At 43.7% G+C, this 15,760-nt stretch overlaps 1 protein-coding gene across 4 annotated transcripts in view; it reads left to right on the forward strand.

The window, feature by feature from the left end:
• Positions 1–5,846: 5,846 nt before the first annotated feature.
• The window catches only part of YAP1 (Yes1 associated transcriptional regulator), a 105,388-nt gene continuing 95,474 nt past the window's right edge, over positions 5,847–15,760 (forward strand). The window contains exon 1 of one of the 4 annotated variants that reach the window (XM_068266857.1): positions 5,847–6,296. In XM_068266857.1, coding sequence (XP_068122958.1) covers positions 6,075–6,296 — 222 coding nt within the window. In that variant the 5' untranslated portion in view covers positions 5,847–6,074. The remainder of the gene's footprint in view (positions 6,297–15,760) is intronic. The other 3 variants (XM_068266856.1, XM_068266855.1, XM_068266854.1) reach the window with 3 other exon arrangements.

A 15,760-nucleotide genomic window follows, 5' to 3' on the forward strand; every position in this document is an offset into this window, starting at 1 on the left:
TGGCTGCCTCGGCTAAAGGTGGCCACACACTCGTTAGATTAGCAGCAGATAAATGCTTAGGAACATTTTTTACTAGGAACAGATTTCCAATAGATATCAGTTAGATGTTAACAAAATCTCTGCTTCCATAAAAACAGGAAGTAGAAACAGTGCAGATTTATTGCAGGATTTATATCAGCTGTAACAAAAATTAAATGCTTTTCTGTAAAGGTTATTAGGGCCCATTAGCACTTGCTGATCGCAAAATGCTAGCGTTTTGCTATGGCGATTTTGCGCGATTAACGGGTAAAAATCAGCATTCACACTTGGCGATTGTTTCGCGATAGCGTTTAGTGCTTCTATAGCACTGAAACGCGATCGCCGGGAGATCGCCTGAAAATGGTGCTAAAAGCGTTTGCTTTTAGCGGTTTGGGGCGATTTGCGACAATTAGCGCAAATCGCCCAAGTAAGAACGGGCCTATAGGTTTTCATTGCACTAGCGCTTTTAAAAAGCGCTAGCGTTTGAGCATTTTGCCGAAATTGCGGCAAAACGCTGTGTGAATGGGCCCTTATGCTGTTGCGTATCTTTTAGAGCAGAGAGGAAGTTCTGAGATCTGGTCTTCTGAGATCAGGTGTGTACACACATTCAACAAAGTGCATGACCAACACCACAACAAACCGTTTACATGACTTGTATTTTCCACGCACCAACCAACTTATCCGGCACAAGTGGGAGCTGAGCCCAAAGCTCCATAGCGGTATTTTGTATCTAGTGATTAACAAGCGATTTGAAAAGGTTGTACGACAAAACGTACGTGCGCACGACCAAAAACGGGAAACAAGATAAGAACCGCAAAGCGACTGATAAGAAGAAGTTGGATTGTTCCGCAGTTCGGTTTGATTTGGAAACAACAAGAAGATGTGTGTGTGCAAGATAAGAATGTGTACAGAAATCTAGTGCAACTGTCCATCCACCACTGAGGACTACCTCGTAGCTAGCGATATGCAGATTAGGCGTCTTTTCTTAAGCTGCTCGTTAAGTCGTGCTGAGTGTTATAGTCGTGTGCGCGTCAAGACGTATTTTTCCGCACCTCAAAGTCATTCAATTTCGCCTAGTCGTTTGTTCTGAGGTACTTTTGATGGTGTGTATGTGGCTTAACCATTTCTGCCTCCCGGATGTGAAGCTCACATCTGGGCGGCTGCTCTGCTGCGGTGCCGCGCCCCCGTGGTGTCCCCCGGTAGCCCTGGGATCAGTGAACGGGAACATAGTTCCTGATCACCGATCCGTGTCCCCAGCAGAAAAACCGAAGCGCTCTTACAAGAGGCTTCAGGCTTTCTGCACATTAAAATTTCTGCATCCCGCTTGTGCTTCCGCTTAGGGAGAAGCACAAGGAGGGAAAAAAAAACTGAAGGTGGCCATCTTGTGGCCAAATAGTCAAACTACATCTACATATTTTTTACATTACAATTTACACATATAACAACATTCAAAATTAACTGTTAATTTCCCACACCAAAATATTACCCAAATAAAATTTTTTATGGAAAAAAAAAATTACAATAATAAAAAAAAAAAGACATAAATAGTTACCTAAGGGTCTGAACTTTTTAAATATGCATTGGAAGGGGGTTTACTGCAAACATTTTTTTAAATTATAAGCTTGTAAATAGTAATAGACGCAAAACGGAAACAATGCACCTTTATTTCCAAATAAAATATTGGCGCCATACATTGTGATAGGGACAAAATGTAAATGGTATAATAACCGAGACAAACGGGCAAATAAAATACATAGGCTTTAATTATTATGGTAGCGTGGATTACTTTAAAACTATAATGGCCGAAAACTGAGAAATAATGAATTTTTTCAATTTTTTTCTTATTATTCCTGTTAAAATGCATTTACAAAAAATTAATTCTTAGCAAAATGTACCACCCAAAGAAAGCCTTATTAGTGGCGGAAAAAACAAGATATATATATCAATAAATTGTGATAAAGTTATTAGCGAATGAATGGGAGGTGAAAATTGCTCTGATGCATAAGGTGAAAAATCCCCGCGGGCTGAAATGGTTAACTATGACTTGTTTACTAAGTTAATTGTTGCTGTAAACTCCTGTAGAGTGGGAACTGCTTTTCTAATGTTTAGTAAATACAAATTCAGATGCATAGTTTTGCATTTCAAAAGTTTTTAATTAGTGAATAGTAGCTTAAAAAAGCCAAGTGAATATGCATACAATACTAAGCTTGTAGGGCAGGACTCTCTCCCTAAAGCATTGTACATACAGTACATACAAAGCATGTTGCCTGGCAGGGATTGGGACTCGATCCCTCGAGCGACATTGCTGGGCCAACACAGTACAGACACGTCGTTAGCTTGCAATCTAGCAACGCGTTGTGTTGCTATACGATGGGGTGGGCCGACTGAGCAACGCAGGAGTGATGTCAGGTGGCAGGCGGTGTGAGCGCAGAGAACAATGCTCTCTGCCAGCGCTTGGCTGAATCGATTGACCAGACTGACCGCTGGAGGCGTCGGGGGGCATCGCTGGCCACCGTACACACTAAAGTCTCGGCCGAGTTTCATCCAGTAGGTGTACCAGGCTGAAAGATGTGTATACATGCAAATTGACTGTGGCCCACAAGGATCAGGAGTTGATCTCAGTTTGAAGCCAAGCGCTACAGATGTGTCGCAAGCCTGAAGGCTAGTGACACATTCTGTTGCTATAGAGGGGTAAGGATGGCGAGGCACGCTGCTTTCGGCTGGTGAAGTTAGGACGTTTATAATGCACTGGGCCAAGATGATCTGGCACTATGGAACTTTTGCAGATGCATCAGGGTGACTGCACAGAGACGCTCGCATTTAGAATAGTGTGTATAATGCACCTTTATTGCTTTTTTTGCAAAACGCTAGCGATTAGCTGGACAGGAAAACATGTCCAATGCAAGCCTTTTAACAGACACTGTCCTTTCTCATTAGGCTAGCCGCACATCCGTGTTGCCCGTTTTAGTGGCATCCACGCCGCTGCTGTGACATAATGCTCATGCGTCCATCAACGCTGCTCGGTCCAATCGAAACAGCCCAGGAGGCCGACAGAAGCATGGGGATCCTCCATGAGGCTGCAACAGACCAATGGATATCCTCAGCAACAGAGAGAATTCTCATTGGTTCATGTTGCTAAGGGACCGAGCCCGGGACGAGTGGCGGCAAGACAGGTGAGCAGCGATGCGTACGGGACGCTGTGGACACGGAACGGACGCGGGTGCAAAGCGGATGCAGAATGGATTTCTGGATCCAGAATCTGGAATGCGTTCTGGATCCGCACAAGTCGGCGGGAGCCTTAGGGTTAGGCATCGGTCGGGGAGGGTTCTGTATGAGAAAGGTACTACCTAGCCATTGACTTAAAGTGTACCTGAGCGGAAGCTCATGTACAAAATTAGATACTTACCTAAAGAGAAGAAAGCCTCAGGATCCTATTGAGGCTTCCCTCTGTATTCTGATGTCCCGCGTAACGGAGCGCAGCCCTCTGGGTGATGAGCAGCATTGTTGCTAATCACTTCAGGGCTACCCAGCTCCTCTTCCTGCAGCGTGGCCACGTGAGCCCACCCGCACATGCCCAATAAGAGCCGCTCGTGTACGAGTAGAGCCGTGCTACTGCACATGGGCGCAGAGGAGCCGATCTGCAGGGGAGCTGCGCTCCGCAAAGGGGGGACATCAGAATAGCGAGGGAAGCCTCAATAGGATTCTAAGGCTTCCCTCTTTAAGGGCTCAGCCACACTATAAGCGCTTTTCCGAGTGCTTGTGATTGATTAGCACTTTCTAAGTGCTTTTTAAAAATCGCTCCCATTCACTCTCATAAAAATCGCCTTTTTTTGCATACGCGATTGCTGCGATTTTAATGAAAGTGAATAGGAGTGATTCTTAAAAAGCGCTAATCAATCACAAGCACTCAGAAAAGTGCTTATAGCGTGGCTGCGCCCTTAAAGGATACCCGAAGTGACATGTGACATGATGAGATAAACATGTGTATGTACAGTGCCTAGCACACAAATAACTATGCTGTGTTCCTTTTTTTTCTTTCTCTGCCTGAAAGAGTTAAATATCAGGTATGCAAGTGGCTGACTCAGACAAGAAGTGACTACAGTGTGACTCTCACTGATAAGAAATTCCCCTTTTTTACCTCTTTCTTGCTCTCAGAAGCCATTTTCTGCTAGGAAAGTGTTTTATAGTTGTAATTTCTTATCACTGAGGGTCACATTGTAGTCACTTCCTGTCTGAGTCAGCCACTTGCATACCTGATATTTAACTCTTTCAGGCAGAGAAAGAAAAAAAGGAACACAGCATAGTTATTTGTGTGCTAGGCACTGTATATACACATGTTTATCTCATTATGTCACATGTCAGCTCGGGTACCCTTTAACCATTTCTGCCGCTCGGACGTGAAGCTTACGTCCGGGCGGCTGCTCTGCTGCGGTGCCGCGCTTCAGCACGCTCCCACGTGCGATCGCGGGAGCGCCCCCGGGTAGCCCTGGGATCAGTGAACGGGAGCATGGTTCCCGATCACCAATCCGTGTCCCCAGCAGAAAAACCTAAGCGCTCTTACAAGAGGCTTCAGTTTTTCTGCACGTAAAAATTTCCACATCCCCTTGTGCTTCCGCTTAGCGAGAAGCACACGGAGGGAATAAAAAATTCAAGGTGGCCATCTTGTGGCCAAATAGTAAAACTACATCTACATACTTTTTACATTACAATTTACACATATAATAACATTAAAAATTAACTGTTTATTTCCCACACCAAAATATTACCTAAATAAAATTTTTAATGGAAAAAAAAAAGACAAAGTTACCTAAGGGTCTGAACTTTTTAAATATGCATTTGAAGGGGGTATACTACGAAAATTTTTTAAATTATAAGCTTGTAAATAGTGATGGACGCAAAACGGAAAAAATGCACCTTTATTTCCAAATAAAATATTGGCGTCATACATTGTGATAGGGACAAAATTTAAATGGTGTCATAACCGAGACAGGGCAAATAAAATACATAGGTTTTAATTATGGTAGCGTGGATTATTTTAAAGCTATAATGGCCGAAAACTGAGAAATAATGATTTTTTTCTCCATTTTTTTCTTATTAATCCTGTTAAAATGCATTTATAAAAAAAATAATTCTTAGCAAAATGTACCACCCAAAGAAAGCCCAATTAGTGGCGGAAAAAACAAGATATAGATCAATAAATTGTGATAAGTAGTGATAAAGTTATTAACGAATGAATGGGAGGTGAAAATTGCTCTGATGCATAAGGTGAAAAATCCCTGCGGGCTGAAATGGTTAAAGTATCTGATTTTGATCCCGAGCTTAGCCTAAGCTATTAGTATCACAAAATGCGACCCAAAATACAACCTAACCAGGCTGGGTTGCATTTTCTGATACTAATGGTTAGGTTGCACTTCATGATAGTACTATCTGTAAATTATTGCAACTGGTTACAAAATCTGACAAATTTGCTAAATCTTTCACTTCAACGGCATATGGCTGTCATCATTAGTTGTGTCCTATATGGTTACTACCCGTGTATGCAGCAGCCTGTGAGGATAGTGCAGATCCTATAGCAAGCCAATCAGCCACTTCCAGGAGGAATCCTTCCAGGAAAGCCAGAGCTCAGCCCAGCCTGTCCCCGCACATCCCCAGCAGCAGCAGCAGAGACCATCATGGAATGATGGGAGGTCATAGCTCTGGTGGTCTCCCCCTAGCTCCCCCCTTCCTGCAGCCCTTCTCCTCCCCCTCTCTATACATCTACACATACAGTGGGCGTGGCCTGCCGGGAAGTCCCCGCCCCATCGAGGCTGATCCATACCGTGGGCGTGGTCTGCGGCTGGTCACGTGCGCAGGGAAAAGTTTTGCGGTCCCAGCGGGATGGGAAGAAAGTTTTGTCGTTGTTGCTGCAAGTTTGGGAGCTCGCAGTGCGGCCGGATCTAGCCGGGGCCCTGGATGTGAGATTGCTGGCCGGGCCCCCCGCGTACCTGGAGGGACATGATCGGGCTGTGATCGGCTCCTCTTCCAGCTTTACCGATCTTCCCCCCCTCCCTTCCACCATGGAGACCGGAGCCCCGCAGCAGAACTCGGCCCCCCAGCCGCCCCCGGCCGGTCACCAGATCGTGCATGTCCGGGGGGACTCCGAGACGGACCTGGAGGCGCTCTTCAATGCGGTCATGAACCCCAAAACGGCCAACGTCCCCCAGACCTTACCTATGAGGATGAGGAAACTGCCCGACTCCTTCTTCAAGCAGCCAGAGCCCAAATCCCACTCCCGCCAGGTATTGCACTTTGGGGGTGCTTTGGAGCAGAGCTATGGATTTTGGGGGTGCATTGGGTTGGTGAAGGGTATTGGGTATTAGCTGATCATCTAAATACTGTCGAATCTCTGCTCTTCTTTGGGGATCCCCGAGGAGTCTTCTGGGTGCAAGCCAGGATAATGGGGTTCACAATTTTAGGGTGCTTATTGATCATGCCATTATTACTTAATCCATTTATATATTGGTATGTTCATTTCCTCCCATTTGGGGAAGCTTAGGTGAAGTTGTGGCCTGCTAATTCTAACTGGGGGTAATGAGACAAATTTAGGGTACACTGAGCTTAGGAGAGAGTTTTTGGAGGCCCTAATGATCATGATTGCCCGATTTCTCCTTCAAAACAGCGTTCCTCATCTTCCACTCTCTTTGTTGCTATGGGAAAGCGCTGTGTATTTGGGGTAACACCTGGCTTCCATTTGCCATCTTTCCATTGTACTTCATGGGGTGAGGAAGAACTGAGACAATGATATTTGGGTTGCAGTGCTGTGGAGGCTCATTGATCTGTGACCCAACTAAATTGATTAAACTTTTTTAGGTGAACTGGTCTGCTCACCCCAACAAAATGCTCACTTTGTTTTGCACACCAATAGTAGCACCCAGTGGAACCTTGAAGGATGCACTTGCACAACGATATTGGGATTGCAATACATTAGGAGGGCTTCATGATTATCTCCCTACGGTATTCCTCAATTAGTGATTTTGTGGCCCTTATATTGTCCTGCAATATTTGGGGTATGCCATACCAAGTGGAAATGGTTTTGGGCTACAGATTGCAATCCCTTATTTTCTTTTATAGTCTGAGAACTTTATTTGCCAATTTTGGGGGAGACCTGATTGCCCTGTGACCTTTTAACCCTGGTTGGACTTGCTGTGAAAGAGATTGGAGGTAGATAGGGCTTGGGGAAAACATTTTGAGGGTACTTGTTGATCATAATCCATTTTTTTCCAGTAATCTAAAAAATATGGTAGTAAGGGTGACTTGATTGCCTGTTGATGCTTGAGGTCTGGTGAGAGATATCTAGGGAGTAACTTGATTGTATATTAGTGTGTTATGTACTTGCACTCCTACTTACTTATTCACTTTAAAATAGTTATAGAAATTAAGGTTACTTTTTTCCTTGTTTAAAAAAACTTCAGGTGACTTTGTGGCACAGTGAGCTGGTTGAAGAGGTAACTTAGTAGCTTTCTGTAACAGTACAGTAAATCACAGCTTTGTTTACATAGGGATATATAGCAAGTTTCTCATGTTGTACTTTGAGTTGTTCTTTGGCAGTTATTACATATCTACAGTCTTTAACCTTATAGCATGTTCATCCCCATGGCAGAAAAAAAATTGCAGTGTCGAGGAAAAAAATCTTTCAAGCAACTTTTACCCACGTCATAAAAGGTCCTCTCCCCTGTAGGAGTTGATCTTCATAGCTGCAACTCAACCATAGTGTCATAGTGTGCATGCAAAACAACTTTATAGTCCCAAAAAATGGGGATCTTGCTACCAAGTTTTTTTTTTTTTTTTTTTTTTTTTACATTTAACTACATATGTAGAGAAGTTGATCCTCTAACAAAAAATGTAACCTCGATCAGATTTTAAGGTACTTTTTTATTTGGAAGGGGGTTGTAGTGTTGACACTGATGTTCCCCAGGTGGTTTGTTTTTGTCCAGGATTGTGAATGCTCTTTTGATAAAGAAAGGCAAAAAAAGCAGCAACAACCTGCACTCCATCTGCATTTCTTCAGGGCCAAAGCTGCTCCTTCTAACTTCTAGCTTGAAGGCACTGTGGTGGGGGGTGGAGAGCCTTGCATGTACAGTCCTGTAACTCCCACATCTGAGAGACGGGTGGGGGAGGAGGAGGCAGCACAGCTTTATACTGTGGGTCCTGTGTAGTAATGGTGCTCTGGAAGTCATTTATTAATAGCTTTATATGGTTGTTCCCTAGTTGCCTCTGATCTTTTAGCTCAGCCTTGAAGACGTAACCCTTTGTGTGCCTCACCCGTCTCCATCCAAGGCACAATTTTCTCTTTTTTTATTTTTCCTGAATTCTGGTGCCAGGCACTTTTTTGTTTTGCTAGTTACTTTTATTTGTCCCGTTTGAACTCTTTAGGTGGGAGTTGTTTGTTTTGATTCTTCTTCAGGACTTTGCTGAGTTTTGGTCTATGCTGCCGTGAATGCTCCAGACTGTTGCTTGCAGTTTTGAAACAGGAGATCGGGCACTGCTGGAGGCAGAAAAGGGGGGGAAGTGGTTTTGCCAGCTATTTAAAACAGTCTAGCGGAAAACTTGGAATTTGGTGGAGCACGGGATCTCACCTCTGGCTACAGAAAATAATGTTTTCCAAAAGCCTTTGTTTAATATTGACACACAAGCACAAGCACACTCTTGTAGATCTGGTCAAGAAAGGGCAGAATTGTCCACTGTTGAGTTTCTAGCTTGGAAATAAACCTTGTTTTTTGGAGGGGGAAGGATTTTAATAAAATGTTGACATTTTTCTTTTAATTAGTTTAAAAAATTCTAACCAAGATGGTCAAGTAAGTCCATCTTAGGAGTAAGCTGTGATAAAGTTTTAACTTTTTTAGGGGTTGTAATTTTTTAAAGATTTTTTTTTTCACTTTTTAGAGTTGTTTATTGATTTGGCACTGTGCCATTCTGGAGTATAGTTCATAGCCCAAAAAGTTATTTTCAAACTTATTTTGCTCAAGGAAATAGATCACTTAAATGTCACGTACTTGAAGGAAAAAAATGTTTTTGTAAAATGACTTGAACGTGAGCTCTTGAGAACTTCATAAGTTGCTGTTTTCATTGCTTGCTAAATGATATTTAGCTTTGATTTTTTTCCCCTAGGAGGCTCGGCCAATTAAATTAAAAAGGGGAAAAAAAAACATACTACGATTGTTTTGCGAAGTTCCATCCTAGCTTCCAGTTCTCCCCTAGCTGGCCCCAGGGTGGAACGCAGGAGGGAACAGATCCAGGGGGAGGGACCAGCCATTTAAAAGAACTTGGGAAGTATAGGAATGTTTTTCAGGACAGGGGGATACAGCTACCAGTTTGGAATTAATTACTGAAGAATCAAACGTTAACTGAAAGAAAACAAAAACTATGGAGGGCTGGCTGCTGATTGAGTTAAACTGGGTTGTATTGTAGATTGCGGATTATATAGGGACCACCCTTGGGTGTACCTAGTAGTGTTCCTGTCTGTAGTTTGTGGATTGGAGGAGGTGACACTTCCCTTCCCCCCCTCCCCCTCTCAGTTTCATGATCACAAATGAGTTCCCATCTACCCTGGCCACCCAAGCGCTGGGCTGGAATAGCAAATCAGTGATTTGTCATAGCTCTCTGTATTTGTTAAAAGCCTTCTCATGGGTAAATAAAACTTTAATCTCCAGCGAGGCCGGAAATTTCCATAACTATTCACAACTTTTAAGTGACCGCCAGTGTACTTTAGACTCCTGATCTTCCTTGTTTTGATTTGGATGATTCTTGAAGAAACTGAGTTTCTTTGCTCTGATAGACTTCATTGAGCCTCAAGCACAATTACGTTGCACATATAATAAATACATATACTTTCCTTCTGTTGTCTTTTCCACTGCACACACTTTATCTGTTGTTGTATTATATATTTGTATGGCTTCAGCATCCTGCACAGCTGTATACAACAACAAAATATTTGCAAAGCACTTTTCTCCCTGAGGACCCAAAGAGTACGAAATTGCCTTTAAAGAGACTCAGAGATGATTCATAAGGCAGTTTTTATTATTTACCCGGTGCTTTTCCCAGCCCATAAGGTACAAATGTGTCCCTCGCCGTCCTCCAGGTGTCTCCCGTTAAGCTGCGGTGAGCCCCGGTAACGGGCTTAATCAAAGCTAGTCTGGGTCTTCTGTGCATGCATGGACCTACTGCGCATGCGCAGTAGACCCGGACTGACGTCACTGAGCCTGTTACCGGTGCTCACCGCGGCTGAACGGAAGATAGACAGCAGGAGGACGCCGAGGGACGCATCTATTCTTATGGGGCTGAAAGAAGCCCCGGGTAAGTTAAAGTGCATCCTAGATAAACTTTTACTCATTGCATAATTGTGTTCCTTTCATATAGTTTATAGGGCATTCTTCAAGCCAAATACTTTTTTTGTTTTGTTTTAATACTCTAATTCCCTATAAACTAAACAAGCCTCGCCCACAGCTCCTTTTGTGCCTTGGCACTGTAGCAAGGACTTATGGGAGCTCAGTCTGGGCAGGAGGAGGAGGTTACTAGCCATTGATTTCAGAGCTAGAGGAGAGGGCACTGAATTTACACACAGGCAAGCTGATAGCATCTCCAGCCCTCAGCCTGTGACAATGTGACAAACAGATCATGGTTGCCCTCATTGTATCACAGGAATAAATAATCATAAACTTTTGAAGCTGTTTGCAGCTAGATTTGCTGTGTAAACTATCTAAACTTTAGATAAGATATATAGACAAGTTACTTGTTATGGTTCGTTTTTCATCTCGGATCCGCTTTAAAAAAAAAAACCTGCCTTATGACTCATCTCTGAGTCTCTTTAAGGCCAGTACCCACCCTGCGATTTTTCTGATGACCGGCGGGTTTTTGAGCGGTAAGCCATCGTTTTAGGCAACACATGATAAGCCAACATCATTCAGCGTCTTATGACATGAACAACCACCACGGCGGATTGGATCTTTACGGTCCCCGATGACTCCCGCACAAAGTACCACGATCGCTTGAAGTCTGGTTCGCGCCCTTTGTGTGACTCCGCACATACCCGCCGGCAGGAAGAAGGATCGGGGAGCACTTGTCATAGTGGGACGTCGCTGTGCTGCATCTTTCTTCATCACAAGGTGAGTATTCAGCTTTAGATCAGTACATAGTGATGTTTACAAGGGAAAAAGTTATGTGATCTTAATTGCCAGACTAAACAGGTGGCTTTTCAGTTTTGTTTTAAGCATGTCCAGAGTTGGATCTGTCTTTTTTTAAGTTTGGCAAGGCATTCCAAAGGGCAGGGGCAGCATGACAGAAAGCTCTGGCTCCAAAGGTTTTTAGTTGGATTCTGGGGGTGGTCAAGTTTCTTTTTGGATCCTTTTGATTTGAGGTTGTGGGAGGTGTGAAGCAATTGCAACAAATCCTTCAGGTATCCACAGCTGACATGCATGTGTGCAGCTCGGCCCAGCGATGTCGTCCAAGGTGATCGATTCCTGTTCTGGATGGGTGATATCCAGGGCTGTGGAGCCGGAGCACTTTTCAGTACCTGGAGTCGGTGGTTTCATAGACTGAGGAGTCAAATGATTTTTGTACCCACTCCATAGCCCTGCAAGGGCTGTGGAGTGTGAACAATTTTCGGTACCTGGAGTTGGTGCTTTCATAAACTGAGGAGTCGGATGATCCGTCAAAGGTGTGCACGGACCTTTAGTCTCTTTCGATGACCTTTTACCTTATCTGTGTGTTTTTTGGAATGTGGAAGGCGATCGTGATGTCCTGAGGAAACCCACACAAACAAGAGAACAATCTCCATGCAGATAGCGGTATGGTCAGGACTGGTGCTGGTCATTCGAGGGCTGTAGCTATAGAATATGTGCTATCCACTGCCCCGCCGTGCTGCCCCAATTTGTTTGCAGTTATTCTTTTACTACAGTATGATCTTTTATTTATAAAGCAGCAATATATCACCTAATGCTGTACGATAAGGGCTGTGGCCTACTACAGTGCTATTTATTAGCCGCTAGTCTTATGAAAATCAATGGCTACAAACCCACAGGAGTGATTGTGATTTGGGAAATCCCGGGTCCTGCAGCATTTTTGAAGTGATTGCGCTCTAATACAAGCTATAGGAGTGATGCAAAATCGCTTCTGAGTCACTGTTCAAAAGCAATTTTGTGTTCACGTGTGTTTTTAGTAAAGTTTTACCTACTGTACATGCTGGGTCTGCATCGGCTTCCGGCACGTAGCCACGTGAAGCAATGTGCAAGGGGAAGGGTGATGCTCCGTAACCAGTCACACGGAACCAGCATGTAGATAAAACTGTATTGAAGAGGACAGAATCCAAATTGTAAGCGCTGTACGGCACTTTTTAAAATCATGCTGCAAAAAACAAGGCCAAAGACCCTGCAAGAAGCGCTTGCTCCCCTTGCAGAGTATGATGTCAGGACCATGGTCCTGACCATTTCCTGTCTGTGAGCCTTGTTGCAATGTGGGAAGTAATGGCTTTTTCCAACTGCCAAACACCAGTATCTCCCTCTGTGCATATGTATATCTTTTAAAACAACCTTTTAGCTTATCACAATGTTAGTAGGTGTGGTTATAAATAGTGGCAGTTGGTGCTGTCTAGTTGTTTTTTTTTCTTGTCTGCCAGTAGTAAAGATGAGTGAGTGCAGTTTTATTGTGGATCAAACAACCTCAAGAAATTACATTGGGGAAATCAATCAATCATTGATCTCTCCTCTATTTTTCAACTTCTCACTTATGCAACATATTGTTTTATTATTTTTCCCCTTTTTGCTAAAGTTCCTCTTTAAAGTAAACTGAAAATAAAAAACAAAACCGTTTAACTCACACGCGACTTCTACTGCCCTCTGTAGCCTCCCCGTGCCCGCGCTGTCACGGAACGATCCTCCGGTCCCCTGCAGTGACTCAGTTTCGATTTTGGCGACTGTCAGAAAATCTCGTACTGCTCATGCGCAGGAAGCTCCCAGCGACGGGAGAGTGATAGCGGACGCGCACGCCTGGTGCCACGCAGGCGCAGTGGCTATCGACTGGCTCAGTCACTGAAATCGGAACTGAGTCACTGTGGGGGGCTGGAGGGGGCCAGTGGAAGCCCCAGGTGAGGTAAAACATATATTTTTTTTTTTTTATTTTTTTTTATGCTTTAGATTTCCTTTAAGGGTGAAGAGTCAAGAAATAGCTCCATGTGAAGGTGTTGGGCAAACACGAACATCGCCTAAAGTCTGCGTTAACACGAACTGTCCGCCGGCGAACATGTTCGTCCATGACTAGTGCAGACATAAGACGACTGTTCAGTCGTTAATGGTGGGATTTGGCAGAGATCCTACTCTGTACAGGAGTCACCTTCTTCCAGTGGTGACTAAGCTCTGAAGAATAAAGATCAACTGTGTAGAGACTTCATGCCTGCGCAAGGAACGCTAGTCAGACAAAAACAATAATTGGATCAAGCTCTTAAATTAAAAAGAAGTTCCCTAACTGGTAGCTAACCGGAACTCTTCCTGCACTTCCAGGTTTCTGTCACTACTTTATTTTTTATTTTTTTTAACGGCCTGTAGTACGATCTCTGGCACCTCTACTTCCCCTCCGAATAGTCCAGCATGGATACTTGTGGTCTGTGGGGATTGGCAGCTCTGTGTGCTATAAATAACTGGTGCCAGTTTCCCAGAATTCACTTCACCTTTATCATGTGTCTTTGGTGGCCAGTGGATGCTCAGTAAGCCAGCACCTATTCAGTAGGAGACAAGACTCCCTAACATTGCTTCTGCCTTAAAGGGATCCTAAACTGAGAAGGAAATAGATTTTTCCTTTTAAAATAATACCAGTTGCCAGACTCTCATGCTGATCCTGTGTCTCTAATACTTTTAGCCACAGCCCCTCAACAAGCATGCATATCAGGTGCGCTGACTGAAGTCAGACTGGATTAGCTGCATGCTTGTTTCATGTGTGTGATTCAGCCACTACTGCAGCCAAAGAGATCAGCAGGACTGCCGAGCAACTGGTATTGTTTAAAAGGAAACATCCATACCCCTCTCAGTTAAGGTTCCCTTTAAGAGCGTGCCCTAGTGCCTGCAGCTGTGGTGCTTTGAGTCCGCCAGGAGAAAAGCGCAATATAAATGTTCTGTCTTATCGTATCCCAGAAGGTGATGTATTGAGAAGCTTGGACATACTGCATTGGTTACCAGAGCGGTACAGTAGGTTAGGTGTACTGCAAAGCTGAGTGCCTACATAGTGGTACTTTATAGTGGCACTGAAAAACTACAGGTGGTAGGTTGGGACACTTAAGTATAGGGAATTCAGATGCCACTGATAGGCTAAGATCCCCCACATAGGTCCCTCCCATCCCACCCTCCCTCCCTCTTTTTTTGAGGCTCAACTCTGATCATATGTTCCTAGGCATACTGATGACTGTGACGGGCTATGCTTGGATAGAGTTCCCCATTTTAAAACAAAATGTTTTGAAGAGTTAAATAATTAAAGGGGCACTACAGCGAAAAAATGTAAAATTTAAGATTTAAAATATGTGCAAACATATACAAATAAGTACATTTTTCAGAGTAAAATGAGCCATAAATTGCTTTTCTCCTATGTTGCTATCACTTACAGTAGGCAGTAGAAATCTGACAGAAGTGATAGGTTTTGGACTAGTCCATCTCTTCATAGGAGATTCCCAGCAAGGCTTTTATTCTTTATAAAGATATTCCCTTAAAAGGATTTAAACAACGATGCTGGCCAGCATCCCTGCTCTCTACACGTTTTTTTGACAGTTGGACAGAGCAACTGCCATTCACTAAGTGCTTTTGAAAATAAATATATCCCTGAGAATCCCCTATAAAGAGATGGACTAGTCCAAAACCTGTCACTTCTGTCAGATTTCTACTACCTACTGTAAGTGACAGCAACATAGGAGAAAAGTAATTTATGGCTCATTTTACTCTGGAAAAAATGTTCTTCTTCTTTGTATATGTTTGCACATATTTTACATTTTACAGTTTTTCGCTGTAGTGCCCCTTTAATAATTACTGGAAAGTATTAAAAATACCGCATTCCTGTATTAAATTTGAGATCTGGATGTTTGTGTAACGTTGTGGCCTGGTAACGCTGTGGCCTGTTATTTCCTGTTAACTACCACTGTCTGTAGGCAAGTGACTGTTCGGACTCTCTTATGCTGGGTACACACGATGAGATTTCCCGTTCGATTCCCGGATCGATTTGATTAAATCAAACATGTTCGATTGGATTTCGATCGATTTTTTTTTCATGATAGGTATGCAAAATCGACGGAAAAAACGATCGAAATCCAATCGAACATGTTTGATTTAATCGAATCGATCCGGGAATCGAACGGGAAATCTCATCGTGTGTACCCAGCATTATACTACACGCTGAAAAACTGATGCGTTTTAACTTTCGTGTACAACGCAAAAATGTCTGAAATTTGAAAAGGGAAACATTACCTTACGCATCAGTTGTCTGTTGAGTTTTAACTGACAGCAACTGTTTCAGGCTGGTTCTACGCTTATTTTTTTGAGTTGCGGTGGGGATGCAATGCTCCTGCTGCATCCCACCGCAACGCAAAAAATGACAGACAAATGTCCCTGCGGTGCCTACAGGGTCATACGCATAGCACCGCCCCCGCTCAGTGACGTACTTCCTGCCGGGCAGGAAGTACGCCACTGGGATTCAGGTTGGTGCGTGCTTGCGTGCCTCGACACACCACGATCCG

The sequence above is a fragment of the Hyperolius riggenbachi genome, chromosome 2 (assembly GCF_040937935.1).
Source record: "Hyperolius riggenbachi isolate aHypRig1 chromosome 2, aHypRig1.pri, whole genome shotgun sequence".
Lineage (NCBI taxonomy): Eukaryota > Metazoa > Chordata > Amphibia > Anura > Hyperoliidae > Hyperolius > Hyperolius riggenbachi.